The 25,221-nt window shown below is 45.4% G+C and overlaps 2 protein-coding genes across 2 annotated transcripts in view; one reads left to right on the forward strand and one right to left on the reverse strand.

Moving 5' to 3' along the window:
- Positions 1-25,221, reverse strand: part of SYN2 (synapsin II) — a 250,442-nt gene that overhangs the window by 83,993 nt on the left and 141,228 nt on the right. The window lies entirely within an intron of this gene.
- Positions 1-25,221, forward strand: part of TIMP4 (TIMP metallopeptidase inhibitor 4) — a 39,623-nt gene that overhangs the window by 9,601 nt on the left and 4,801 nt on the right. Inside the window, exon 2 of the mRNA XM_068162675.1 lies at positions 18,222-18,319. Within this exon, the coding sequence (XP_068018776.1) occupies positions 18,222-18,319 (98 nt within the window). The remainder of the gene's footprint in view (positions 1-18,221; positions 18,320-25,221) is intronic.

Genomic DNA, 25,221 nt, shown 5'->3' on the forward strand with positions numbered 1-25,221 from the left:
CTGGAAGAGACCTCAAAGATCATCAAGTCCAATCTGTCACCACATTGGCTGTGCAAGGTTCTACCAAAGTCAGCTGTAGAGGTTTTGTCAAAGGTTTAGGTTTCTGTACTTCTGTAGTCACAAAAGAAACACACAGTAATTGCTCATGCTGGTCTCTAATGCATATTTTACACACATCAATTGCATTTTTCAATATTAAAACCCCCTAGAAAATATGAATTCTAGGAAGTGATTTAGTTTAACATAGCTACTGATGCACTTAGAGTGAAGCTCTTAACAAAGGAAAAACATCTGCCACCCTGCAAAAGCAAATCAGTGCACAGTGCCTGCGTGGCACAATTGAGGTCTAATTGCAGCACAGATTTTGTGGCATCATGGCCTAAAAGTTTTAAATGCTTTCAAAAACACAAGCAACAACTGCACTGCCTGCAGAGGTGCTGTGCCTACATCTGGATGTGTTTGCAGCTGGCTTTGGTCAGTGTTCAGTGAGGTACCTCAATATTCACCTTCGGTGGATGGATAGAGTGCTGCTACGTGAACAGCAGTTTGAGTCCTTCTGTTTGCAGCCAACATTTGACAACATGTCAGTGCAACAGCTCCCTGGAATGTTCTGAAGGGATTTCAGCAAGGATATGTCCAACTAGAGCAGGCTGGACAGTGAGACACTTGAATGTGTCCAGAGAAGGGCAATGAGGCTGGGGAGAGGCCTTGAGCACAAGCATTACGAGGAGAGGCTGAGGGAGCTGGGGTTGTTTAGCCTGGAGAAGAGGAGGCTCAAGGGTAACCTTATTGCTCTGTACAACTACCTGAAGGGAGGTTGTAGCCAGGAGGGAGTTGGTCTCTTCTCTCAAGCAACCAGCACCAGAACAAGAGGACACAGTCTCAAGCTGCACCAGGGGAAGTTTAGACTGGAGGTGAGGAGAAAGTTCTTCACTGAGAGAGTCATTTGCTATTGGAATGTGCTGCCCAGGTGAGGTGGTGAAGTCACCATCCCTGGAGGGGTTCAAGAAAGGATTGGATGTGGCACTTGGTGCCATGGTTTAGTCATGAGGTCTTGGGTGACAGGTTGGACTTGATGATCTTTGAGGTCTCTTCCAACCTTGGTGATTCTGTGCTCAGAGCACTGACCTTGAATGTCTCCATGGATGGGGATTCAATCACCTCCCTGGCCAACCTGTTCCACTGTTCCACCACCCTTATAGTAAAGAACTTCTTCCCCATGTTTTATCTAACTCTACCCTTCTCCAGTTTAAAACCATCACCCTTTAAAGGTAAGGACTCTATTTCCTGGTTAGGGAAATGTTACCTGCAAAGGATCTACAAATAACCCTACATCTGCTTGAGGTTTTAAGACAGAAGCAAACACTTAGAGCACTCACTTCAGAAGTCTATGCCCAGTTAGATACCTACCTTACTTTTCAGTTCTGAGTTCAAGACTTGAATTGCACTGGCAACATCATGCAACTCAAAGAAATAATTTCCAATCTTTCTGTCAATGACTGTTCCTCAGAACCCTGCAGGAAAATGGGGCTCAGTCTGGGAAAATGCCATCACTCCCCTTTTCCCTGCTCATTAAACCTTTTCATGGCAGAGCTCCCAACTTCTTTAAAGTCAAGGCTGTAAAATGAGGTGGCATCATGAAACTGAATAGCAGGAACAGAACATTAAGGAGCTAAATCCACCAAGCACAGCACTCCAGTCAATTAAAATGGAGCTGACAAGTGTAAAATAGTTGAGCTTTAGTGAAAAACACAGAACTGTGTATTATGCAGTAAGATGAAATCTCAGAAGAATTGGCCACAAAAATGATCAGGGGGCTGGAGCATCTCTCCTATAAGGACACACTGGGAGCTGGGGGCATTCAGCCTGGAGAGGACTCTGGGGACATCAAATAGCAGCCTTCCAGTACCTCCAGGGGCCTAAAAGAAGGCTGGAAAGGGACTGTTTCCAAAGGCCTGTGGTGATAGGATGAGGGGCAATGGTTTGAAATGATGGAAGAGTAGATTTAGGTTGGATGTTAGGAACAAGTTACCATGAGGGTGGTGGGACTCTGGAACAGGTTGCCCAGGGAGGTGTTTGAGGCCCCATCCTGAGACATATTCAAGGTGAGGCTGGACAGAGCATTGGGCAACCTGATCTAATGGAGGATGTCCCTGCTGATTGGTGGGGGCTTGGACTGGATGACCTTTGGAGGTCCCTTCCAACCCAAACCATTCTATGACTGTATGATTTAGCAGTGACTCTGTAACACCGGCTTGTTGCTGAGCATGTTATAAATGCAGGATAAGAAAAGGGAGGAACAGAGTTACTGTTAAAATCATGGATTATAGCTTTCAGGAACTAACCCCCCACCCCTGATTTCAAACCCAACATTCTACATGCAAACAACATTCAGGATCAGAAAGAATGGAGGAGCAGAAAGCATTCATGACTTGATCTGGCTGCTGAAGAGCGCTGTGGATTCTACCTCACATCCTAGTGGTGTTTTTCCACAGATTTCTTTCTCAACAGAAAGAAAGATTAAATAATATAAACCACAGACCATGAAAGCCTGCCAAACTTTTAATCCTATTAATCTACCAAGTTTAATCCCTAACTTTTCTCATTACAAAGCATCTCAGTGACATGGGGTTTGTTCAGCAGGGAGGGAGGGGCACGCAGCTATGAATGGAAAGCTACAACAACATCATGTATGTTGCTCTACAGCCTTGGGAGCATAAAGGGAGTGTTATTCTTCAGCTGAAATTAGGCAGATGTTGATTACTAGTCAAATGATGTGGTATTTGAGGCTTGTGAAGCAGAGAGAAATATTTCTGGTAACATAAGCAGCAGCTGTGAAAACAGGGCAGAAAAAGAAAGCTGACCTTGCTTGAACAACGTTAGGAAATCATGCTAGGTTTTAGGTCATATTTAAGTTAAAAGAATACCACACATCTGGTAAAAGCACCCTCCCCCCTCCCTGTAAAAATGAGATTTGAAAACCTCACACTCATAAATTGGATGTCCTCTTCCAATTAAAGAAAAACAAACCTGCACAATCTTCTGGTGTAACAAGGCAGCCGAACCTGATCAGCTCTTGCCCTCAACACCAGGAATTTTTGCATCTCGAGCCAAAAACGCACCAAGATTCACAAAATCCTGCCCTACCCCAGAGTCCTAACGAGCTTGAATAAGGCCCCCTACATTTTGAAAGTCTCAGATGGGAATGCATTTTGGATGCAGGCTAGCAGAGGTTTGTGTTCACAGAAGGCAACAGAGCAACCGAATTCTGCAAAGCGTTCACGCCGAGAAATAAGAGAGTGTCCATTAATACCATACAAAATGGGGATAAAATAATCCTTGGTATCTGCTCTATCAACATCAGCAGCTCCCATGGGTTTTTTCAAGATGCTGAGTTTGAGGAATGCAGTCATTTTTTTCTGCATAAGAATGCCCTGAGTAACAATGAACAGTGAAATATCCGAGCTTATCATCTAGAAGAGAAAGGGGGTTCCCTGCTGGCTTCTGTAGCAAAAACATTTCCACAGTGCCTATAATTAATTGGGACCCATGCTGATTAACATGTTAAACCTTTTCAAATGTATTTGTGACCTTTCCCTTCAGCAGCAACATTTCCCTGCCCCCCTCCCTGGAGGTGTTCAAGGCCAGGCCAGGCAGGGCTTTGAACAACCTGCTCCAGTGGAAGGTGTCCTTCTGTATGGCAGGGGAGGGGGACTGGAACTAGATGATCTTTAAGGTCACTTCCAACTGAAACCTCTCTATGATTTTGTGATTCTGTAACATCCAATACATAGGTCTCCTTCCCTTTCTCTCTGTTTTGCATTGGGTTAGTAGAATTTAGGTCTGGCTTACTTCAAATCTATCTTGTCCTTCAAAAATGGCCATAGGGTACTTTCAGCCCAAATGAGAAAACTTTACTGTAAGGGTTTGATTTTTCACTTACAGATAGAAGCATTCTCTCACCACACTTACCTTCTGATTGCAACTGGAAGCACCATCAAGACTAGCCAATGCTCTTCCATACATTGTTTTCCATAGAGTAAAGGAAAAACCCCTCCTATTGTTACAGCTGCATTCTTCAATGAGCTCTGTTGTTACAGATCCAAAAGACTTGTGTCCAAATACTCCAATGCATTCCCCTACTCTTTCTTGCTATTTCAAAGTCTCATAATCCTAGATTTTTTTTGGTTGGAAAAGCCCTCTGAGATCATCAAGTCCAGCCATTAACCCAACACCACCATGGCCATTAAATCATGTCCCAGAATGCCATGTCTGCACGTTTCTTGAACACCTCCAGGGATGGTGACTCCACCACCTCCCTGGGCAGCCTCTTCCAATGCCTGACCACTCTATCAGCAAAGACATTTTTCCTGATCTCCAACTTAAACTTCACCTGGTACAATTTCAGGCCATTTCCTCTCCTTCTATCTCCTGATACTAAGGAGAAGAGACCAAGCCCCACCTCACTACATCCTCCTTTCAGGGCGTTGTAGGGAGCAGTGAGGTCTCCCTCAGCCTCAAAACTGTGAACCTATGAAACTGGGGTCTAGTCAATTACTGTGGTGCAGATTTGGTTGTTTCACAGGTGGCTAGAGGCCTTTGTTGATGGACTATCAGAAAATCACAATACAAAGCAGGAAAGACAAAACTGCCTTTACATTCTAAGTAGCAGAAGCATCTTTTGAACCAAATATTCCATGTAGAAGAACAGAATGAAACAGGCATATTTTGCATTAGATTCTGACTTAAACCACACAGATGCCAAATTCCTTGAGGAAGGGAAAAACTAGCAGGGTAATGAACAGAAGATGAAGCCCTTTCAGTGTTCCAGGAGAATCACAGAATTGTTTCAACTGGAAAATATCTGTAAGACCATCCAGTACAACCATTCTCTAAGTCTACCAAGGCTGGGGCTAAATCTTGGCCCTCAGCACCACAGCTCTGCCTCTTTGAAACACCTCCAGGGATGGGGATTCAACCGTCTGCCTGAGCAGCCTGTGCCAGTGTTTGATAAACAGTAAATTCATGAGAGATTTACTCTGTAAGCTAAACAAATTTGAGTCAATGTGCAAGTTGCCCTGGAGATTAAGTCAAGCACTTAAGTGGATCAGTCCTGGGACCAGGCTTGTTCAACATCTTTGTGGGGGACATGGACAGTGTCATTGAGTGCACCCTCAGCAAGTTTGCTGATGACACCAAGCTGTGTGGTGCAGCAGACACGCTGGAAGGAAGGGAGGCCATCCCGAGGGACATGGACAGGCTGGAGAGGTGGGCACAAGCCAACCTCATGAGATTCAACAAGACCTAGGGTAGGGTACTGCAGCTGGGTCGAGGCAATCCCAGGCACGAATACAGGCTGGGCAGTGACTGGCTGGAAAGCAGCCCTGAGGAGAGAGACTTGGGGGTGCTGGTGGAGGAGAAGCTCAACATGAGCTCTCAGTGTGCACTTGCAGCCCGGAAAGCCAATCAGATCCTGGGCTGCATCAGGAGAAGTGTGGCTAGCAGGTCGAGGGAGGTGATCCTCCCCCTCTGCTCAGCTCTGGTGAGACCCCACCTGCAGTACTGCCTCCAGTTCTGGAGCCCCTATTACAAGAGGGATCTGGAGGTGCTGGAAGGTGTCCAGAGAAGGGCCACGAGGATGATCAGAGGGCTGGAGCACCTCTCCTATGAGGACAGACTGAAGGAGTTGGGGCTGTTCAGTCTGGAGAAGAGAAGGCTCCCAGGTGACCTAATTGTGGCCTTCCAGTATATGAAGGGGGCCTACAAGAAGGCTGGGGAGGGACTTCTCAGGATCTCAGGTAGTGATAGGACTAGGGGGAATGGAATGAAGCTGGAGGTGGGGAGATTCAGGCTGGATGTGAGGAGGAGTCACCATGAGAGTGGTGAAACCCTGGAATGGGTTGTCCAGGGAGGTGGTTGAGACCCCATCCCTGGAGGTGTTTAAGCCCAGGCTGGCTGAGGCTCTGGCCAGCCTGATCTAGTGTGGGGTGACCCTGCCCACAGCAGGGAGGTTGGAACTAGCTGATCCTTGTGGTCCCTTCCAACCCTGACTGATACTATGATACTATGACTGAAGCAATAAAAAAGCAGAGTAGCTTTTGGAAACACACAGACCTTTTTGCATGCAGTACAGATCATCTCAACCCCAAACATGAAGCAGAGTTACAGCACTAGAAGAGCCTTTTATTTTTTTGGCCTTAGAGCAAAATGAAGAAAATCAGCAATGGGAACAGAGTGAAAAATAACAGCGCTTTATGAGACCACAGTTGGCAAAGCCTTCAGCATGAAGAGAGAAAACAGAATGCTTGCTGTTAAGGGACTTGTTTGGAAAAGGCCTGAAACATTTCAGGTGAAGGGCAATTTATTAACTCCTAATATTATTCTTGTGGCCCTGGCAGTTGATAGTATTACTCCTTACTTTGTTTCATTACGACACAGCAGCCGTGATCTCCTCTCCAAGTGGCACAAAAGCTCCCACAGCTACTTACCAGGGGAATGGATGCACATGCTCTCCCTGCTAAGTGAATAGTGTGTGAATGCTCAACTACTTCAAGAGAGCACAGACACATCTACTCTATTTCACATCTCTTTCTCAGAGATTTCAGATGAGTGAGCTATTCACCTCATACAATTGAGCTAATTCTTTTGGGAGCCAGCGTGTGCAAGTCACGTCCTGAAACACGTATGTAAGCAAACAGAAACCTTCCAGCTCCTAAATATTATTTCTAAGTCTCTAAAATAATCTGCATTAGAAAGGACAAAATCACAGAATCCCAGCATGGTGGGGACTGGAAGGGACCTCTAGAGATCATCCAGTCCAACCCCCCTGCTAAAGCAGGGCACCCACAGCAACTTGCCCTGGATCACAATGGCCAGCTGGGTTTGGAAGCTACCCAGAGAAGGAGACTCCACAACCTCTCTGGGCAGCCTGCTGCAGGGCTCCAACACCCTCACACCAAAGAAGTTTCTCCTTCTGCTCAGATGGATCCTCCTGGCTTCCAGTTTGTCTCTGTTGACTCTTGTCTTGTCACTGGGCACCTCTGAGAAGAGTGTGGCCCCATCCTCTCGCTGCCTACCCTTTAGCTCTTGCTCAGCACTGATCAGATGCCCTTTAGGCTGCTCTTCTCCAGGCTCAACAGCCCCAGGGCTCTTAACCTTTCCTCCTCACAGAGATGCTCCAGGCCCCTCAGCATCTTTGTAGCCTCTGCTGGCCTCTCTCCCTGTCTCTCTTGAACTGGGGAGCCCAGAACTGGATACAATGCTCCAGGTATGTCCTCACCAGGGCAGAGTAGAGGGGCAGGAGAACCTCCCTTGACCTGCTGGCCATACTCTTCTTAATGCACTCCAGGAGACCTTTGACTTTCTTGGCCACAAGGGCACATTTCTGGCTCATGGGGAACATGTAGTCCACCAGCACTTTCAAGTCCTTCTCTGTGTAGCTATCTGAGTGTGGAAAGCCACATGTCAGTTATGAAATTGCTTGTTTTAAAACATGAATGTCCACCAATCCATAACTTTTGCCTTCTTTTGGCAGAATTAGTGATACCTGTGAGTTTAAGCCCAAGTTAGGATGCTCCTTCTGTATTCCTAATAATTCTTTCTCCCTTTCCTACATGTTTTGAGCAATTCCAGTCTTTCCCATACACAGATACTACAGGAAGATTTAAGGAGGTTAATTTCCTTCCTTCATGGGGGAAACTCAAAGCTTTACAATAAGCAAACGTGGCAGCTAGGTCTGTTTTATAACTGAACAATTTGGCACATGGCAGAGCTGCAGACAGAAAGTGGTAATTCTCTACAGCTGGGATGGTTGCTCTGAAGTATGGAACAAGACTTTTACAATCTCCTGTATATTTTAGAGGTTCTGTAAGCAATATAAATCAGTGGCCAATTCCTCCTCATGTTTAGATGAAACTTCTCATGTTCAAGTTTGTGCCTGCTAGACTCTGTCCTTTCCCTGGGCACCACTGGAATAAGACTGGTCCCATCCTCTTGACACCCATCCTTTAAGTATTTATAAGCATTTATGAGCTGCCTCCTCAGTCTTTTCATTTACAGACTAAGAAAACCCCAATTCCCTCAGCCTTTCTTCATGAGATGCTCTAGTCTCCACATCATCTTTGTAGCTCTGCCTCTCCTATATTTCAAGCTTCCTTTCCAGCCTCACAGCAGATCTGCTGAACTAACTAACTTCCAAAGCTGAAGATGGGCACTGCTGAAAACCTCATTACTAGATTCACTCCCATTTTTCTCTTACAGAACACAAAGTATCTCAGTGTTTGTACACTACATGGAGAGGGTTATCCTGAGTTGTACTAATAGAGAAAGAGTGACAGAGGATTAAAAAACCTCTTTCTTGAGTGCTATCACACAGCACTTACAGGATGGCCAAGGGGTCAGCATGGATTTAGGAAGGGCAGGTTCTGCCTCACCAACCTGATCTCCTCCTATGATCAGGTGACTGCCTGGTGGGTGTGGGGCAGGCTGTGGATAGTCTACCTGGACTTCAGCAAGGCCTTTGCCACCGTCCCCCATAGCAAACTCCTGGCCAAGCTGTCAGCCCATGGCTTGGACGGGAGCACACTGCAATGGGTTAGGAACTGGCTGGAGGGCCGAGCCCAGAGAGTGGTGGTGAATGGTGCCGCATCCAGCTGGCAGCCAGGCCCTAGTGGTGTGCCCCAAGGGTCAGTGCTGGGCTCCATGCTCTTTAACATCTTTATTGATGATCTGGATGAGGGGATTGAGTCCATCATCAGTAAATTTGCTGATGACACCAAGCTGGGGGCAGGAGTTCTTCTGCTGGAGGGTAGAGAGGCTTTGCAGAGGGACCTTGACAGGCTGGACAGATGGGCAGAATCCAAGGGCATGAGATTTAACATTAAAGAGATGGGTAGAAAGAGATGCTCAAAAATCACTGCTCATATTTTGGGGAGTTAAATGAAAGGGCTAAGCTGAGGCAATAAAACAAAAAAGGGGGGGAAAGAGCTGCAACCTTCTTCCTAACATTTTAGTCACTTAAGTCTTTCTTTTCCTTCCAACAGTTTTTAAAGTCTCATTTCAATTGCTCACTTTGTAGCAAAGCTGATTTGATTATAGACCTGGGTGTCATAAAATAAACTTTACTAATTTCCTGAGAGAAAGCCTGCTGAAAAAATGATGCAGATGAAATTTCTATTCAGATAACTATGTCATAGTCTGTCAGCTTAGTCTGAGGTGAACTGGAAGCCACAGCTGGCACACAGATTCATCCTCAAGGTGCTCGTTTGATGGATGTTGCTACTCCTAGTTATGATCTCAGATCTGAAAAGGGACCTAATGGTCTGGACATGTCAGGGCTCACTGCTCTGATTTTTTCAATGAGGGCTAACTTATCCCAGCAGCAAGAACATTCACAGAATCACAGAAGGGTTTCAGCTAGAAGGGACCTCCAAAGGTCATCTAGTCCAGCCCTCCCTGCAGGGGCATCCTTCATTAGATCAGGTTGCCCAGAGCCCTGTCAAGCTATTCTATTCTATTCTGTTCTGTTCTAAGCCTCACCTTGAGGGAGTTGGGGCTGTTCAGTCTGGAGAAGAGAAGGCTCCCAGGTGACCTAATTGTGGCCTTCCAGTATCTGAAGGGGACCTAGAGGAAGGCTGGGGAGGGACTTCTCAGGATGTCAGGTAGTGATAGGACTAGGGGGAATGGAATGAAGCTGGAGGTGGGGAGATTCAGGCTGGATGTGAGGAGGAGGTTCTTCCCCATGAGAGTGGTGAAACCCTGGAATGTGTTGTCCAGGGAGGTGGTTGGGGCCCTGTCCCTGGAGGTGTTTAAGCCCAGGCTGGATGAGGCTCTGGCCAGGCTGATCTAGTGTGGGGTGTCCCTGCCCATGGCAGGGGGGTTGGAACTAGATGATCCTTGTGGTCCCTTCCAACCCTGACTGAAACTATGAAACTATGAAATATCTCCAAGTATGGGGCCTCAAACACCTCCCTGGGCAACCTGTTCCAGTGTTCCATCACCCTCATGGTAAAGAACTTGTTCCTAACATCCAATTTAAATCTACTCTTCCATCATTTCAAACCATTGCCCCTTGTCCTATCACCACAGGCCTTTGGAAACAGTCCCTTTCCAGCCTTTTTGTAGGTCCCCTTCAGACACTGGAAGGCTGCTATTAGGTGTCCCTGGAGCCTTCACTTCTCTGTGCTGAACAACCCCAGCTCCAACAGACAGCATGGAGAAGAAATCAGAGACTTTCATCTGCAGCTCAGAGGCAGCTGCCTGTTCTGGGGGCAGTGTCAATGATGGAGGTGCTGGGTTTAAAATCGATGGGTGTCCTTAGAGGTGCCTGAAAGGAGATCACAGGACAAACCAGCAATACAGCTGCTACAGTCCCAGCACTACAGCTTCCCCTGCATGCAGATCCACACTTCATTCATGGACTTCAAAATCCACTGTAAGGCTAAGAGACAGGATTTAGCCCAGATTATCACATGGATTGGCTAAGACATCTCAGTCTAGACAGCCTTGCCCTTCCATGTATTAACCTACCTATTGCTGAAGGACTGGGGCTCATTGCTGCTGAAGTTTGGCATTAAGTTGCAACTCCCTAACCAAAAATGTATTCATTCACAAATTGTAGCTATGACATAGTCTAGCAGTGACACAATGAAAACTGAAGTGCAGCTAAGATTTCAAATGGGACACATCCATCATGCTAAGAATCTAGAAATGGTTCTCACTTCTAGAAGACAGTGAAATTAATTTCTTCTGATAGAAATCCTACTCCAGAAATAAAAAAGCTGAGCTAAACCCAACTCAAGTGAAAGAACAATTTAATAGCAGTCATAGTCACTTCTCATAGTACTGTAATCTTAACATGCTTGACAACTTGGCTCAGGAGAACACTCTGGTTTTGGAGTCCAAACAGATGACAGAAGAGATTTACAAAGCTCCAAGTGTCTGCCTCCCTATCTGAGCACCTCTAAAATGGATCCTCATCTTAGCAACAGTTTGGGGGGGTTAACTTATATTTTATTTATATATTTAAAATAAGAATGCACCTAAGCATTGCTCTTACATCCAGTTGTATAGAATCAGAGAATTGTTAAGACTTGAAGGGCCCTCAAGGATCATCCAGTTCCAACCCCCCTGCCATGGGCAGGGACACCTCACACTACAGCAGGTTGCTCACAGCCACATCCAGCCTGGCCTTAAAAACCTCCCAGGATGAGGCTTCCACCACCTCTCTGGGCAACCTGTGCCAGTCTCTCACCATCCTCATGGGGAAGAACTTCTTCCTAACATCTGATCTGAATCTACCCATTTCTAGTTTTGTTCCATTCTCCCCAGTCCTATCACTCCCTGACACCCTCAGAAGTCCCTCCCCATCTTTCCTGTAGTCCCCTTCAGATACTGGAAAGCCACAATAGGTCTCCTGGGAGCCTTCTCCTCTCCAGACTGAACAACCCCAACTCCCTCAGTCTGTCCTCATAGGAGAGGTGTTCCAGCTCTCTGCTCATCCTCCTGGCCCTTCTCTGAACACCTTCCAGCACTTCCAGATCCTTCCTCTAATAGGGGTTTCAGAATTGGACACAGTTCTCCAGGTGGGGTCTCAACAGAGTGGAGCAGAGGGGGAGAATCACTTCCCTTGACCTGCTGGCCACACTTCTCTTGAAGGATGTGATTGGCTTTCTGGGCTGCAAGTGCTCACTGCTGGCACCTGTTGAACTTCTCATCCACCAGCACCCCAAGACCTTTTCTTCAGGACTGCTCTCAAGCCAGTCCCTGCCCAGCCTATATCATTGCCTGGGATTGCCCCAACCCAGCTGCAGAACCTTGCATTTGGTCTTGAGTATCTTATATATTTTCCCATGTAAGTATTTGTAACTACACAGTTGCTGATAATTAACAGATACTGGGGGAAAAGATCTCATATTCAGCAGTTTTTACCTTCTCCCTTGCCTCCTTTTTCTTAGGTAAGACAGTTCATGTGGAGAATAAATTCCAATTAGTTCTCCTTCTTGAAGGAGTAATGAAGTTGTTTACTTCTGCTGAGTAAAGCTGTTTGTCCTCCAAGTAAAAGCAAAAGGCCAAATAGCATCATCTGAAGACATATAAGTACAATAATAGTATATAAACACTATCCCAAAGGATATATTATTTATTAAGGTGAGTAACAATGAGAAGAATACTTCACTAAAAGAGTTTTCCCTTTGTTCATGCCTTAGAAATAACTCAGAGTTTAAAGAGATGCTGCTTCTAGGGAATGAATTTCAGTGAGTCAAGCAGAAGGCTTTTCTTTAATCTGATACTGTCTGTATCTGTGATTGGGCTGTGCTCCTCAGTATACTTCTCAGTTCTTTGTGTTTCCTGTGAAAATGATGGACACAGCTCACTGTGCCTGCCACTGCAGTCTGATAGAACAGAACAGAACAGAACAGAATAGAATAGAACAGAACAGAATAGACCAGACCAGGTTGGAAGAGACCTTCAAGATCACGTCCAACCTATCATCCAACACCACCCAACCAACTAAACCATGCAACCAAGCACCCTGTCAAGTCTCCTCCTGAACACCTCCAGCGATGAATCTCATGGCAGCAAATTTCTTCTAAAAGAAGCCCCTAGTGTAAGTAGTTCCTCATGAGTAGTTCCTCCACTGAGTGATCAGGCATTGGAACAGGCTGCCCAGGGAGATGGCACAGTCACTATCCCAGGAGGTGTTCAAAGAAGTGTGACATGGCACTTTGGGACATGGCTTAGTAGCTATGGTGGGGTTGGGTTGACAGCTGGACTTGATACTAGAGGTCTTTTCCAACCCAATTCACTGATTCTAGAGAATGTCTAACACACAGGGGTATTACCCATGGCACAGTTTAGATAGAGGTCAACAATTTCAGAGGGAAATAACCCAGGTTTGGGAAAGCTGCAGTTAATGCCCAACTATCTACTCTGGCTGTATGGAAACATTATTGTGCTGTTTAAAACCCAACATTTTCCTTCTGGCTGCATAAACACAAGTGTACCCGACGTTGTAACAAGTGACTCCTGTCCTTTACCACGTTCAAAACAACCTTTTGTTGATGTAGGAATAGTTGGGAGGGGTTTATTATGGTTCAGGAAAGCAGGAAGAAAATTCTTTTTAACACATTTCTAAGAAGGAGGTCCATTAACCAAGCTGATTTACAAACACAATAGTACCCTCCTACAACTGCAGCAGGCTCCCACACCAGGAACCAAAGCAGAAGCTGCTCACGCTTGTCACTCCGACCTGAGCATCAGTATGGCAGCCAGCAACTGCCAGTTCTGAGGCTCAGCCTGACCCCTGCGTTGCTTTCATCACCATAACTTCAGTACAGTGACCTCAGACAACTTCAGCTACAAAAAGAAAACTTTAAATGTTATAAAAGTAGCCTGAGCTACAAAATATGAGTACCCCAGAAATGCTACACCCTGCTCCTGAAATCTCCTACACCCTGCTCCTGAGATCCCCTACTACACCCTGCTCCTGAGATCTCCTACTACACCCTGCTCCTGAAATCTCCTACACCCTGCTCCTGAGATCCCCTACTACACCCTGCTCCTGAGATCTCCTACTACACCCTGCTCCTGAAATCTCCTACACCCTGCTCCTGAGATCTCCTACTACACCCTGCTCCTGAGATCTCCTACTACACCCTGCTCCTGAGATCCCCTACTACACCCTGCTCCTGAGGTCTCCTACTACACCCTGCTCCTGAAATCTCCTACACCCTGCTCCTGAGATCCCCTACTACACCCTCCTCCTGAAATCTCCTACTACACCCTCCTCCTGAAATCTCCTACTACACCCTACTCCTGAGGTCTCCTACTACACCCTGCTCCTGAGGTCCACTACTACACCCTGCTCCTGAGGTCCACTACTACACCCTGCTCCTGAGGTCTCCTACTACACCCTGCTCCTGAGGTCCACTACTACACCCTGCTCCTGAAATCTCCTACTACACCCTGCTCCTGAGGTCTCCTTCTACACCCTGCTCCTGAGGTCCCCTACTACACCCTGCTCCTGAGGTCTCCTTCTACACCCTGCTCCTGAGGTCCCCTACTACACCCTCTCCTGAAATCTCCTACACCCTGTTCCTGGCTGGGGAGGGACTTCTCAGGATCTCAGGTAGTGATAGGACTAGGGGGAATGGAATGAAGCTGGAGGTGGGAAGATTCAGGCTGGATGTGAGGAGGAAGTTCTTCCCCATGAGAGTGGTGAAGCCCTGGAATGGGTTGCCCAGGGAGGTGGTTGAGGCTCCATCCCTGGAGGTGTTTAAGCTCAGGCTGGCTGAGGCTCTGGCCAGCCTGCTCTAGTGTGGGGTGTCCTTGCCCATGGCAGGGGGGTTGGAACTAGATGATCCTTGTGGTCCCTTCCAACCCTGACTGATACTATACTATGATACCATGCTGAACTTGAAACCAGTTCTTGAAAAGAAGTGCAGACGAGGAGGAATCCTGAGCCCTAACCACCCTCTGAACCACAAGTGAGGAGAAGGAGATGGCCAAGCCCAGGAATGCTAAATCAGGAAGTGCTTGTGGTTGAAAACAGAAGCAGCCACATGAATAAGAGTTTTTAGGAGACAGCTAGACGACACTGATTGAGGGGGGATAAAAAAAAGAGAAGATAAAAATTCAAGCACAGAAAAAAAGAACCCCAAAAAGGAGTAAAAGGGCCATAAGAATCTGTGTGCATCTGAAGCTGGTTTCAGGAGAACAGAAAAGTCAAACCCAAATGACTAAAGATGTAGACATCCTGGAACAATAAAATTTGTTTGCCATTAAGGCAAAAAAAACCCACCCCAAAACCTCAATTTTGTCTTCCTTCACCATCTGGAAGCTTTCTCCTGAACAAACAAATGGACAAAACACAACATTATAAAAAGGGGGGGGGGGGGGGGAAGTTTTCATTTTCTTCTCCACACCCAGAAAAAGATCACTTCATGACAACCCCCCAAATGCTACCCTTCCAGTTTTGCACTCCTGCATGGAGCGCCTCTGAGCTGTCATGGATCATCTGCAGTGCTCCTCTGAGACGCCCAGCCAGCAGAAGTTAATAAAAATATGAACATGAGTGATGTTTCAACACTGAACACGTGGGGGGCCAGTGGTTTAATTAGCCTGCAAATGGTTGTGCTCAATAGGGAGGAGAAAAGATTTCCTGCATTAAACCCACGTTATGGTAGTCAGAGCATAATGGAGCTAGCTCCTAAATGCTGTCTCACCCCTTAACTTCTACAGTGAATGAGCTCTTTAATGAGAAAACCTCCTTTCTTAGGAAGTCAGGATGCAAAGGAAAACAACCCAACATGATTCTAATTTGACCTCTGCAAGCAGTAGAGTACACATGATCCACACCACTTCTCCTCTGGAATCAGATCAAAGCCCTTCAGAAACACTGTTAATTTGTGGGAACACAACTCATCCACAGATGATTAAAGAGATGCTGCCACTCACCATTGGAAGTGAGGAATTTGCTCTTCATACTTTAAAGAACTTTTTCCTTCCAATCCAACCCTTAAGTCTAAAGTGTCCTTTTAAAAGCATTTTAAATGGCTTGGGAGGAGGGAGAGTTGTGCCAAAAGACAGAGAGAGGACTCAAGCTTTGAAGCTGTAGGCATTTGTGCCATGTTGATTATTACAGTTTTCTTGCTCTGCAGATGAGTGAGGAAAGAAGAATTGGCCATTATTTGATGGGACAGAGCTCTGTTTAGCTGCAAGGAAAATCACAGTCTGGACTTTCTAATTCCTTTTCTTTACAAATGAAGTTTACAGGTCAATCTATCAAACAAATGGTCAAGGGAGGTGATTCTCCCCCTCTACTCCACTCTGGTGAGACCCCACCTGGAGTACTGTGTTCAGTTCTGGAGCCTCTATTACAGGAAGGATCTGGAGGTGCTGGAAGGTGTCCAGAGAAGGGCCATGAGGATGAGCAGAGGGCTGGAGCTGCTCTGCTATGAAGACAGACTGAGGGAGTTGGAGTTGTTCAGTCTGGAGAAGAGAAGGCTCCAAAGAGACTTTATTGTGACCTTCCAGTATCTGAAGTGGGCTACAAGAAAGCTGGGGAGGGACTTTTTAGACTGTCAAGTAATGATAGGCCTAGGGGGAATAGAAGAAAACTAGAAATGGGTAGATTGAGATTGGATGTTAGAAAGAAGTTGTTCCCCATGAGGGTGGTGAGAGACTGGCACAGGTTGCCCAGGGAGGTGGTGGAAGCCTCATGCCTGGAGGTTTTTGCAGCCAGGCTGGACGTGGCTGTGAGCAACCTGCTCTAGTGTGAGGTGTCCCTGCCCATGGCAGGGGGGTTGGAACTGGCTGATCCTTGAGGTCCCTTCCAACCCTAACAATTCTATGACTCTATGATTTTTTTTGCAAGCTGTGATTTTGATGCCAAATACTTTCCTCAGCATTCTTTCAGGGCAGGGGAAGTATGAGGATCTCATGGTAAGAGCAGGCATAGTGGTGGTTGTTTGATGGTGTTTGGTTTGGACTTTTAATGATTCTATGATTCTGGTTCTATGGTTCTCAAAGTGGTCAGACCCTGGAAGAGGGGCTGGGGGAAGCTGCAGAATCTCCATCCTTGAGGATACTCATAGCCTAGCTGGCCACTTCCCTCAGCATTCTGAGTCTGGAGACTGGTCAAGACTTTCAGATACTTCTTCTAACCTGACTTAATCTATGGAAGATCATGCCTTTATCTTGCTAAATTTGTTAGAATGGTTCCTTTTATAATGAAAAAATAAAAGCAAAATTAAAAAGAAGATGCCTGAGAATTGCCTTCATATTGAAGAACATTTCCTGATCTCTTTTGCACCTGTGGATGTAGACATCCTCCCACAGATCCAGCTCTGTCCAAGAGCAGATTTGTCTTGTTGTTGAAGTGGGGTTTAACTGTTGATTGCTCCAGCCTTTGCCAGCATCCCTCCATGCAGATACAGATGGTTCTAACAAGTGCAACACCTGCAGAGGAGCTGTGACAGCAGCCATCCAGAACTGAGCAAAATCAGGACTCTCAATACTCTCAAAACAAGTCCCCAGACAAATATTTGGTCACGTCCCCTATTTTTAGAATCCTGTTACTCTCTGTAGCTGGTGTGTTTTTAACAGCATATACCTCATGCCTCAGATAAGAAAACAAACCCTTTCTTCTTTCAAAAAAAAAAATCTCATCCCTTCCTTTTCTAAGTAGGAAACAAAACATCAAAAATAGGAAAGAGAGAAATTATCAAAAGAGGGAGTAATGAATTCATCGAGGTGAACAAAACTTCTGATGTGTCATTGCAAGAAAAATGCTCAAACCCAGAGACTCAGACAAGTGAAAGAATGACTCTTCTCTCTTGTCTTCTGATTTCATGCTCCAAATTGATGCTTTAATGTTGTCTGGCACAGTCTTTTCAGAGCATTAGCTGTGAGTCCATTCAGCTGATCAACGATTCTTCTATCATCAACAGAAGTGTCCTTTCCCTTTGCTCACTGATTATAATGATGGGTCTCTGCTAAAATTCGATGGGATTTGAGTCTTTCAAAGGTTTTGGTGCACAGTTTGGGGTGGTTTTTTCTGGTCAAAACTGAGTGGCAACTTAATTCAGATTTCCAGGTTCGTGGAAACTGAGCTTTATGTCACTTATTTTCGTTGTCAGGAGTTAAATCTAGTGGCCTTACATCAACAAGCCTTAAAATCTACTTCTAGATAAAGTGCAAAAAAGCAATGTTAAACTCTTATCAGTCTGGTTTGGAATGGGCTGCCCAGGGAGGTGGTGGAGTCACTGTCCCTGGAGGTGTTCAAGAGGGGATTGGACGTGGCACTTGGTGCCATGGTTTAGTAGCCAGGAGGACGTGGGCGACAGGTTGGCCTTGATGATCCTTGAGGTCTTTTCCAACCTTATTGGTTCTATTATTTCCACTATTGCTTATAAAAGCAGACATGTGCCTAAAAGTGCAAAAAGCAATGTTACACTCTATCAGTCTGACTTGGAATGTGCTGCCCAGGGAGGTGGTGAAGTCACCATCCCTGGAGGTGTTCAAGAGGGGATTGGATGTGGCACTTGGTGCCATGGTCTAGTCATGAGGTCTGTGCTGATAGGTTGGACTTGATGATCCTTGAGGTCTTTTCCAACCTTATTCATTCTATCATTCTATGATTTCCACTATTGCTTGTAAAAGTAGTCAAGTGCCTAAATGCATTTAAACCTGTTTTCTTTCCTTCTTTCTCTGTTTTGCAGTAATTCGAGCTAAAATAATCAGTGAAAAGGTGGTGCCTGCCAGTGATGATCCTCTTGATACCCACAAAATGATCCGGTATGAAATCAAACAAATAAAGGTACATGGAATCACTTAGCTACTTTGAAGTTCAATGCTGGTAACAATTGACTACAATTGAGTCCTGAGTGCTTTAAGGTGGAGAAGGCTCCATCTGCCTGCAAGGTTAGAGCCAGGTGAACTGCTCAGAATAAATCACAGCAGGAACTGGGGGGGGTCGGGGAGAAGGGGAGGGCAACCAAGCTGCTCTGACATTTGTGAGTTGCTTGCTGAATATATTTTGATGAAAATTTGTGTTCTTCACAATTGTTTTATGAAGAGTCTATGACAACACACTTCAGAGCATGAGTGATGCTCAATATATTGCTGCTTCTGGTGGTTCCTTGATCCTCTACACTGCATTACTATACAACAGCTCTCTGACTGCATGATGCAGAATTTTCTGAAGAGAGGAAAGCACTTCCAGATGAAGTAGCAAGGATCTCTGGTCATAAGTGAAGAGAGATATTTGCAGAAACAGGAGCCCTTCCCTGACCCTCACATAAACAAAACCCCACGTGTATGAATGTTGCTAGGAAAGCACACGTGAAGAGGGAGCACAAAAAATAGAGTTATTCAGAGTCCCAGGGGATTTGTCCATTATTTGTTCAGCTCCAGTAAGGAGACATAGTAATTAATGTACATCTGAATCCCATTCAAGTCACCATTAGACTCTATGAAGAAACTCTCCTGTGAGGACAGGCTGAGAGAGTGAGGTGGTTCAGCCTGGAGAAGGCTCCAGGGAGACCTTCTTGTAGACTTTCAGTACTTAAAGGGGCTGGTCAGACGGGGACGGTCTTTGAAGTAGGGCCTGTTGTGATAGGACAAGGGGTGATGGTTTGAAATTAAAAGAGAGAGATTCAGATTAGAGATAAGAACATTTTTTTTGGTGAGGGTGATGAAGCCTGGGCTACCCAGAGAGGTGGGAGAAGCCCCATCCCTGGAACTATTCCAGGCCAGGTTGTCTGGGGCTCTGGGTAACCCGCTCTAGTTGCAGATGTCCCTGCTGACTGCACGAGGGTTGGACTGGATGACCTTCACAATGTCCTTTTCCAACCCAAAGCATCCTGTGATTCTATGAAACTCTCAGTGATGTAAAACAGTTTACAATCTACTTGTTTCTGGAGGGCAAAGCAGAGGGGTAGTCTCTTACAATGAAAATGTGTGTGTGCCTTGGTGTTTGTTTTAGGGTTTCCAGGTGGTTCTATCTCATTATTTTGTTTTGTTTCATCGTGGAATATTATTTCGTATTATGTGAATGGGTTTGTAGCGTTAGGTTTGCAGGGCACACTCAAGTAGCTGATCATGAATGGCTACATGCTTTTAAGAAAAAAAAAAGTGTCAGTGCTCCAAATTCTCTCAGCAGATCAGCCCACAGGACTTCCACGAGGAAAGCTCTGTAGTAAACAACAACATCTCAAAATATACACAAGAATGCTTAGCACGCGTGACTTCAGTTTAGGTTTTATAGCAACTTCAACAAGCCAGTTCTTTTTCCCTTGCTAAAACAAGCTCCCAAACCCTTCACCAGCTGCCACTTTCTGCCTCCTCAAACTACAGAGAGTATTTTCACATGTTGCTTTACAGGAATAAGGATATAAGTATCAAAGCAATTCTTTTTCCTCCCATTAACACTTGAATCTTCTGTTGCTACCCTGCAACACTTTAGGACTTTATAAGAAATGCAAATCATCTTACACTTCAGCACAGAAAAGAAGGAGAAGTATAGTCTCTGTTGTTATTTTCAGCCTATAATCCTGTGCTCCAGTAACAGCACAGTGAAATCTCTGCAGTACATTCACATATTGGAGCTGCTTTGGAGTTTCTCCCACATCTCCATAAGTGGAGGTCTATTCAGAACTCAGCCATCACTCAGAGATGTTTATTTAATTCCACTAAGCTTCAGGAGGCAAGTCAACTAGGACTGGACAAACCTGAGAGAGGGACTCAATGATCTTAAAGGTCTTCCCCAACCCAAACAATTCTATGAGTTTGTAGAAGCTTAAAGAGAAACAGGTCAGCACAGCTAAGAAGAGGTTGAAGCTGAGGCTTCCATACTGGCACTTGGGCTTCTCAGCTGCGTGGAGACCCAGATCCCTGCTCAGTGTCTCTAACAAACCCAACAGAAGAAATAGAAAACATACTTTTGTTTGAAATATCCGCAACACAGAATGGCTGAGTGAAGAAGATCTTCAGTAAACTGTGACTCTTTGGTGGAGTAACTGGCAAAGTCAGCCTGGCACAGACACAAATCCATAATGGCAATTCTGCCTGCGCCCCTTGAAGCACACAGGAACTGACAAAGAATGACAGAAGGTGGTATGTTCTAAGCATATAGTTCAGAGCTGGCATAGGGGTAAAAATGAAGCAGGACTGAAACACTACTGAGAAATTGTTAATTTTAACTTAAAAGTGTAAGAGGAAATTCTTATGGATATCACCAGAAAGTCCACATGAACTTACAAAAGTGAAGAGAGTGAGACATTTTAAGTAGCTCATGCCTGTAAGCCACCAATTAAAAGAACAAAATGGTGCATCCAACTGGCCAGATTTGGCTGTCTCCATCGGGTGGGACAGTTCACAGCCTAACTGATAACATCACAGAAAGAGCTTGTCAGAGATCTTCAGGCTGAGCCTGAAGGATCAGTGACCTTGTTTGTCTATCCCACGTTCCTGAAGAACTGAGAATTTGGTTGAGCAGAGCACTAACTCAGTAGCACCATTTCCCTCAGGTGGCAACAGTTACAAGATTCTAAATAACCAGTATATGCCAAATGATAGAATATTGCCTTTCCCCTGTTGCAGCCTTTTTTCTCTTGAGTGCTTAACAGACTGATTCCTCACATTGTAAATTTGATGCCCTACAGTTATAATAAACCGAAGAGCCTTTACAGTGTCGGATCCATAGATATATAGCATGGGTTGGGTTGGGAGGGACCTTAAAGATCATCTAGTTCCAACCCCCTTGCCATGAACAGGGACAGCTCCCACCATCCCAAATTGCTCAAGGCAACATCCACCCTGGCCTTGAACACCTCCAGAGAGGAAGCATCCATGACCTTCCCAGGCAAACTGATCCAGTGTCTCACCACCCTCACTGTAAAGAATTTCCTCCTAATCTCCAATCTAAGCCTGCCCTTCTCACGCTTCAATTCATTCCCTCTTCCCCTATCACTACAAGCCCTTCTCAAACATCCCTCCCTGGCTTTCTTGTAGGCCCCTTTCAGGCATTGGTTGTGTGTTTCTGGCCCACCCTGTACATAAATATTTGCAGGGCTGGGGTGACATGCTAAGAATTTGCCTCATATGACACAGAAGGTAAGAACAGAACTTCCTGTGCCACAACTTCCACCCATTGCCATACATTTTTTTTCAACTACTGCAATGTTTACAGCATTAGATTCAAAAGAAGAAAATACATGATTTATTTGCAATTGAATCTTGATGTTAATAACAATATTGTTACTGGGGTTTATCTTTTTTTCATCACACTTACTGTGAGGAGCCAGCTAAATATTAAAACAGAGCCATTAGCTACTGTGACACTCTGCCCTGTATTACCAGAGCAGGGAAATAAGGCCCAAGATATTCCTCTCACACATGAAATCAACACATTTTACCACATTAAACTAGTATAAGCAAAATTGTTAACTACTTTTTTTTTGCACAAGCTGACTAGATGGAAGCCCTCAAAAACATCTTTATTTAGAATAAACCAAACCAGGTTGGAAGAGACCTTCAAGATCATCGTGTCCAACCCATCAACCAATCCAACCCACCCAAACAGCTAACCCATGGCACCAAGTACCCCATCAAGTCTCCTCCAAGCTTTTTATCCTTGATAAGTAAGTTTCTTACAATGAGGGTGATGGAACACTAGGTTGCCCAGGGAGGTGGTGGAGGCCCCTTCCCTGGAGACATTCAAGGTCAGGCTTAATGGGGCTCTGAGCAACCTGCTCTAGATAGGATGTCCCTGCTGACTGCAGGGGCTTGGAATGGATGACCTTCAAAGGTCCATTCCCACTCAAACCATTCTATGATTCTGTGATACAAGAGGATGGAATCCCCTTTAACAGTGGGAACAGGAGGAAGTACTTAAGCTAAACACAACAGTATCTACACTTCACAATGATTCACACAGATTTAAAGCCAGTCATTAACCACTATATGAAGCCATAAAAATAAGCCATGATATGTCTGAAGAGGCTTAGAGAATAATGAAGATAAAAAAGTGCAATTACTATAACAGGAATACATCTGAGGCACTTAAAGTAATACAGATACTGGGGGTACTGGTTGATAGTAGTCTGAACATGAGCCTGCAGTGTGCCCAGGCGGCCAAGAAGGCCAATGGCATCCTGGCCTGCATCAAGAATAGTGTGGCCAGCAGGAGCAGGGAAGTCATTCTGCTCTGTACTCAGCACTGGTTAGGCCACACCTTGAGTCCTGTGTCCAGTTCTGGGCCCCTCAGTTTAGGAAAGATGTTGACTTGCTGGAATGTGTCCAGAGAGGGCAACAAAGCTGGGGAGGGGTTTGGAGCACAGCCCTGTGAGGCGAGGCTGAGGGAGCTGGGGTTGCTTAGCCTGGAGAAGAGAAGGCTCAGGGGAGACCTTATTGCTGTCTACAACTACCTGAAGGAAGGGAGGTTGTAGCCAGGAGGGGGTTGGTCTCTTCTCCCAGGCACCCAGTGACAGAATGAGAGGACACAGCCTCAAGCGGCACCAGGGGAGGTTGAGGCTGGAGGTTAGGAAGAAATGCTTCATAGAAAGTGTGATTGGCCATTGGGATGTGCTGCCCAGGGAGGTGATGGAGTCACCATCACTGGAGGTGTTTAGGAAGAGACTGGATGGGGTGCTTGGTTGCATGGTTTAGTTGATTAGATGGTGTTGTGTGAGAGGTTGGACTCGATGATCTGAAAGGTCTTTTCCAACCTGGTTAATTCTATTCTATTCTATTCTATTCTATTCTATTCTATTCTATTCTATTCTATTCTATTCTATTCTATTCTTTAAAAAGCTCTTAAAGCAATAGTTGTGCACTGGCTATAGTTACACTGTGGTTCTACACCACAGGAGGACAGGGACAGTGCCAATACAGACTTTAGTATCAGGCTCACATCACTACTTTCCTACCTCAATAAAGTCTCACCAGAACCTCACATGCAGACGGACCACACAGTGCAGAAGTGACTCAAGCCATCTTACCCCATTGTAAAGTGTCCATAATGTTAGGAGATGAGAGAGTATGATAGAGAAGATCACATGTGATTTACAGAGTTAAACAGAAGATTACAATCTTGAGAAATGTTTCACCAACTATCTAGGTCAAAACTCAAGATAGGTCAGATTGTTACTTCCAGAATAACCCAACCAAGCAACCAAAAAGCCTCAACAAATCAAAGACCAAACTAATTTAAAACACAGAATCACTTTGATTGGAAAATACCTTTAGGATCATTGAGTCCAATCATGCTCTAACTCTGCAAAGGCTGGCACTAAACCATGGCCCTCAGCACACCATCTCTGCCTTTCTGAAACACCTCCAGGCATGGGGATTCAACCACCTTCCTGGGAAGCCTGTTCCAGTCTTTGAGAAAATAGTACCCAGATTTCCATTGTAAGCTGCTATAGGTATTTATCTTGCTCTTTGGCAGCTAACTCAAGTTGTGGTGTCTGCGTAATGCCTCTTAAGTTAATTTAGATCAAGTGATGAGGTATTAAACACTTGTGCCCTACTAGGCATCGTAGCCCAACCAAAGTTTTCTGAGTGTGAAGAGAACCCAAGTCAGAGGATACTTGCAGAGTTCATGTAGTTACTATCTACTGTGTCTAGACACACTGTCTAGTATCAACACCCTGAATACAGCAGATACAATCATAGCAGAAGCAGGGGACTCACATTTCAGGACCCCCCTCTCTTTGGTAGGCCCAGGGCTCCTGCTGACATGCTGGGTTATCATCAGGCAGATTCTCCCCAGCACCTGGGCAGCTTCCTCCTGCTTCTTCAGCTGAGCATGCTTCTGAGAACTTCATAGTGGGCTAGTCTACTTTGATCTAACTACATTGAGCACATTTCCATCACGATATGTGTTTTCCATTACCTTCACTGCTGCTTCATACAGGACCCTGGTTTGGGTTGTGTTTGCTTGCTTTCGGTCAGTTCGCTGTGTTTGTTTTTTCTACTGAGCGTTTCAAATTCACATCTAATATTTTTGGATCAGAAGGCCAATGACAACAACTCTGGCTCTTTTTATTCCATAAATAAAGCTTCAGAAAAAAATCAACACACTACAGTGTACTTTGTAGTGCCCTGTACTACTTAAATCTCCTGAGAGAACGTGAGTAACACAAACACATTTTCCAGTGACGCCAGCTGCAACTGGGAGAGCCTGCCCCTGGGAGCTGTGAGCCTTGCAATTGTCCACAGCTGTCAACACACAGCATGAAGTCACTGCATGGGGCCCCCAAAGTGCTGGCCTTTCAGTTATGTCATGTTAGGTGCTGACAGGCATTCTGAGGTTGATTAGCATCTTATGGTCCCCTCTCATGTTTGGACGCAATTAAATTCATTTTGGTATTTTTAATGGCTTATGTGGGAGTTACTCTCATGGGTGGAAGTCACTCTCATGGTTGGAAATGCCAGTCAAGGAGCAGCCAGCCTCAGCACTGCTAGGGCTCTTAGCCTGAACCAATCCATTTTGGTGCTGTAGGAGAGAAAGAATAAGAGCGGGATCCCATTTTTGCAGCAGTTATTTGAGAAGGTTGCAGTGGGCAAAATTCTGGATGTGGAAAACCAGCTTGCTTTAGTGCCAGATTGAAAGAGCAATGCTCAGGGTTTTAGCATGGTTTATGTGCTTGGAGATCCACACAACCCAGGTTTGATTTCCCACATTGATACACTGAGAAATCTTTGCCTCTTAGAATA

The sequence above is a fragment of the Melanerpes formicivorus genome, unplaced genomic scaffold (genome assembly GCF_026170545.1).
Source record: "Melanerpes formicivorus ecotype bairdi unplaced genomic scaffold, bMelFor1.0.p_v2 SCAF_66, whole genome shotgun sequence".
NCBI lineage: Eukaryota > Metazoa > Chordata > Aves > Piciformes > Picidae > Melanerpes > Melanerpes formicivorus.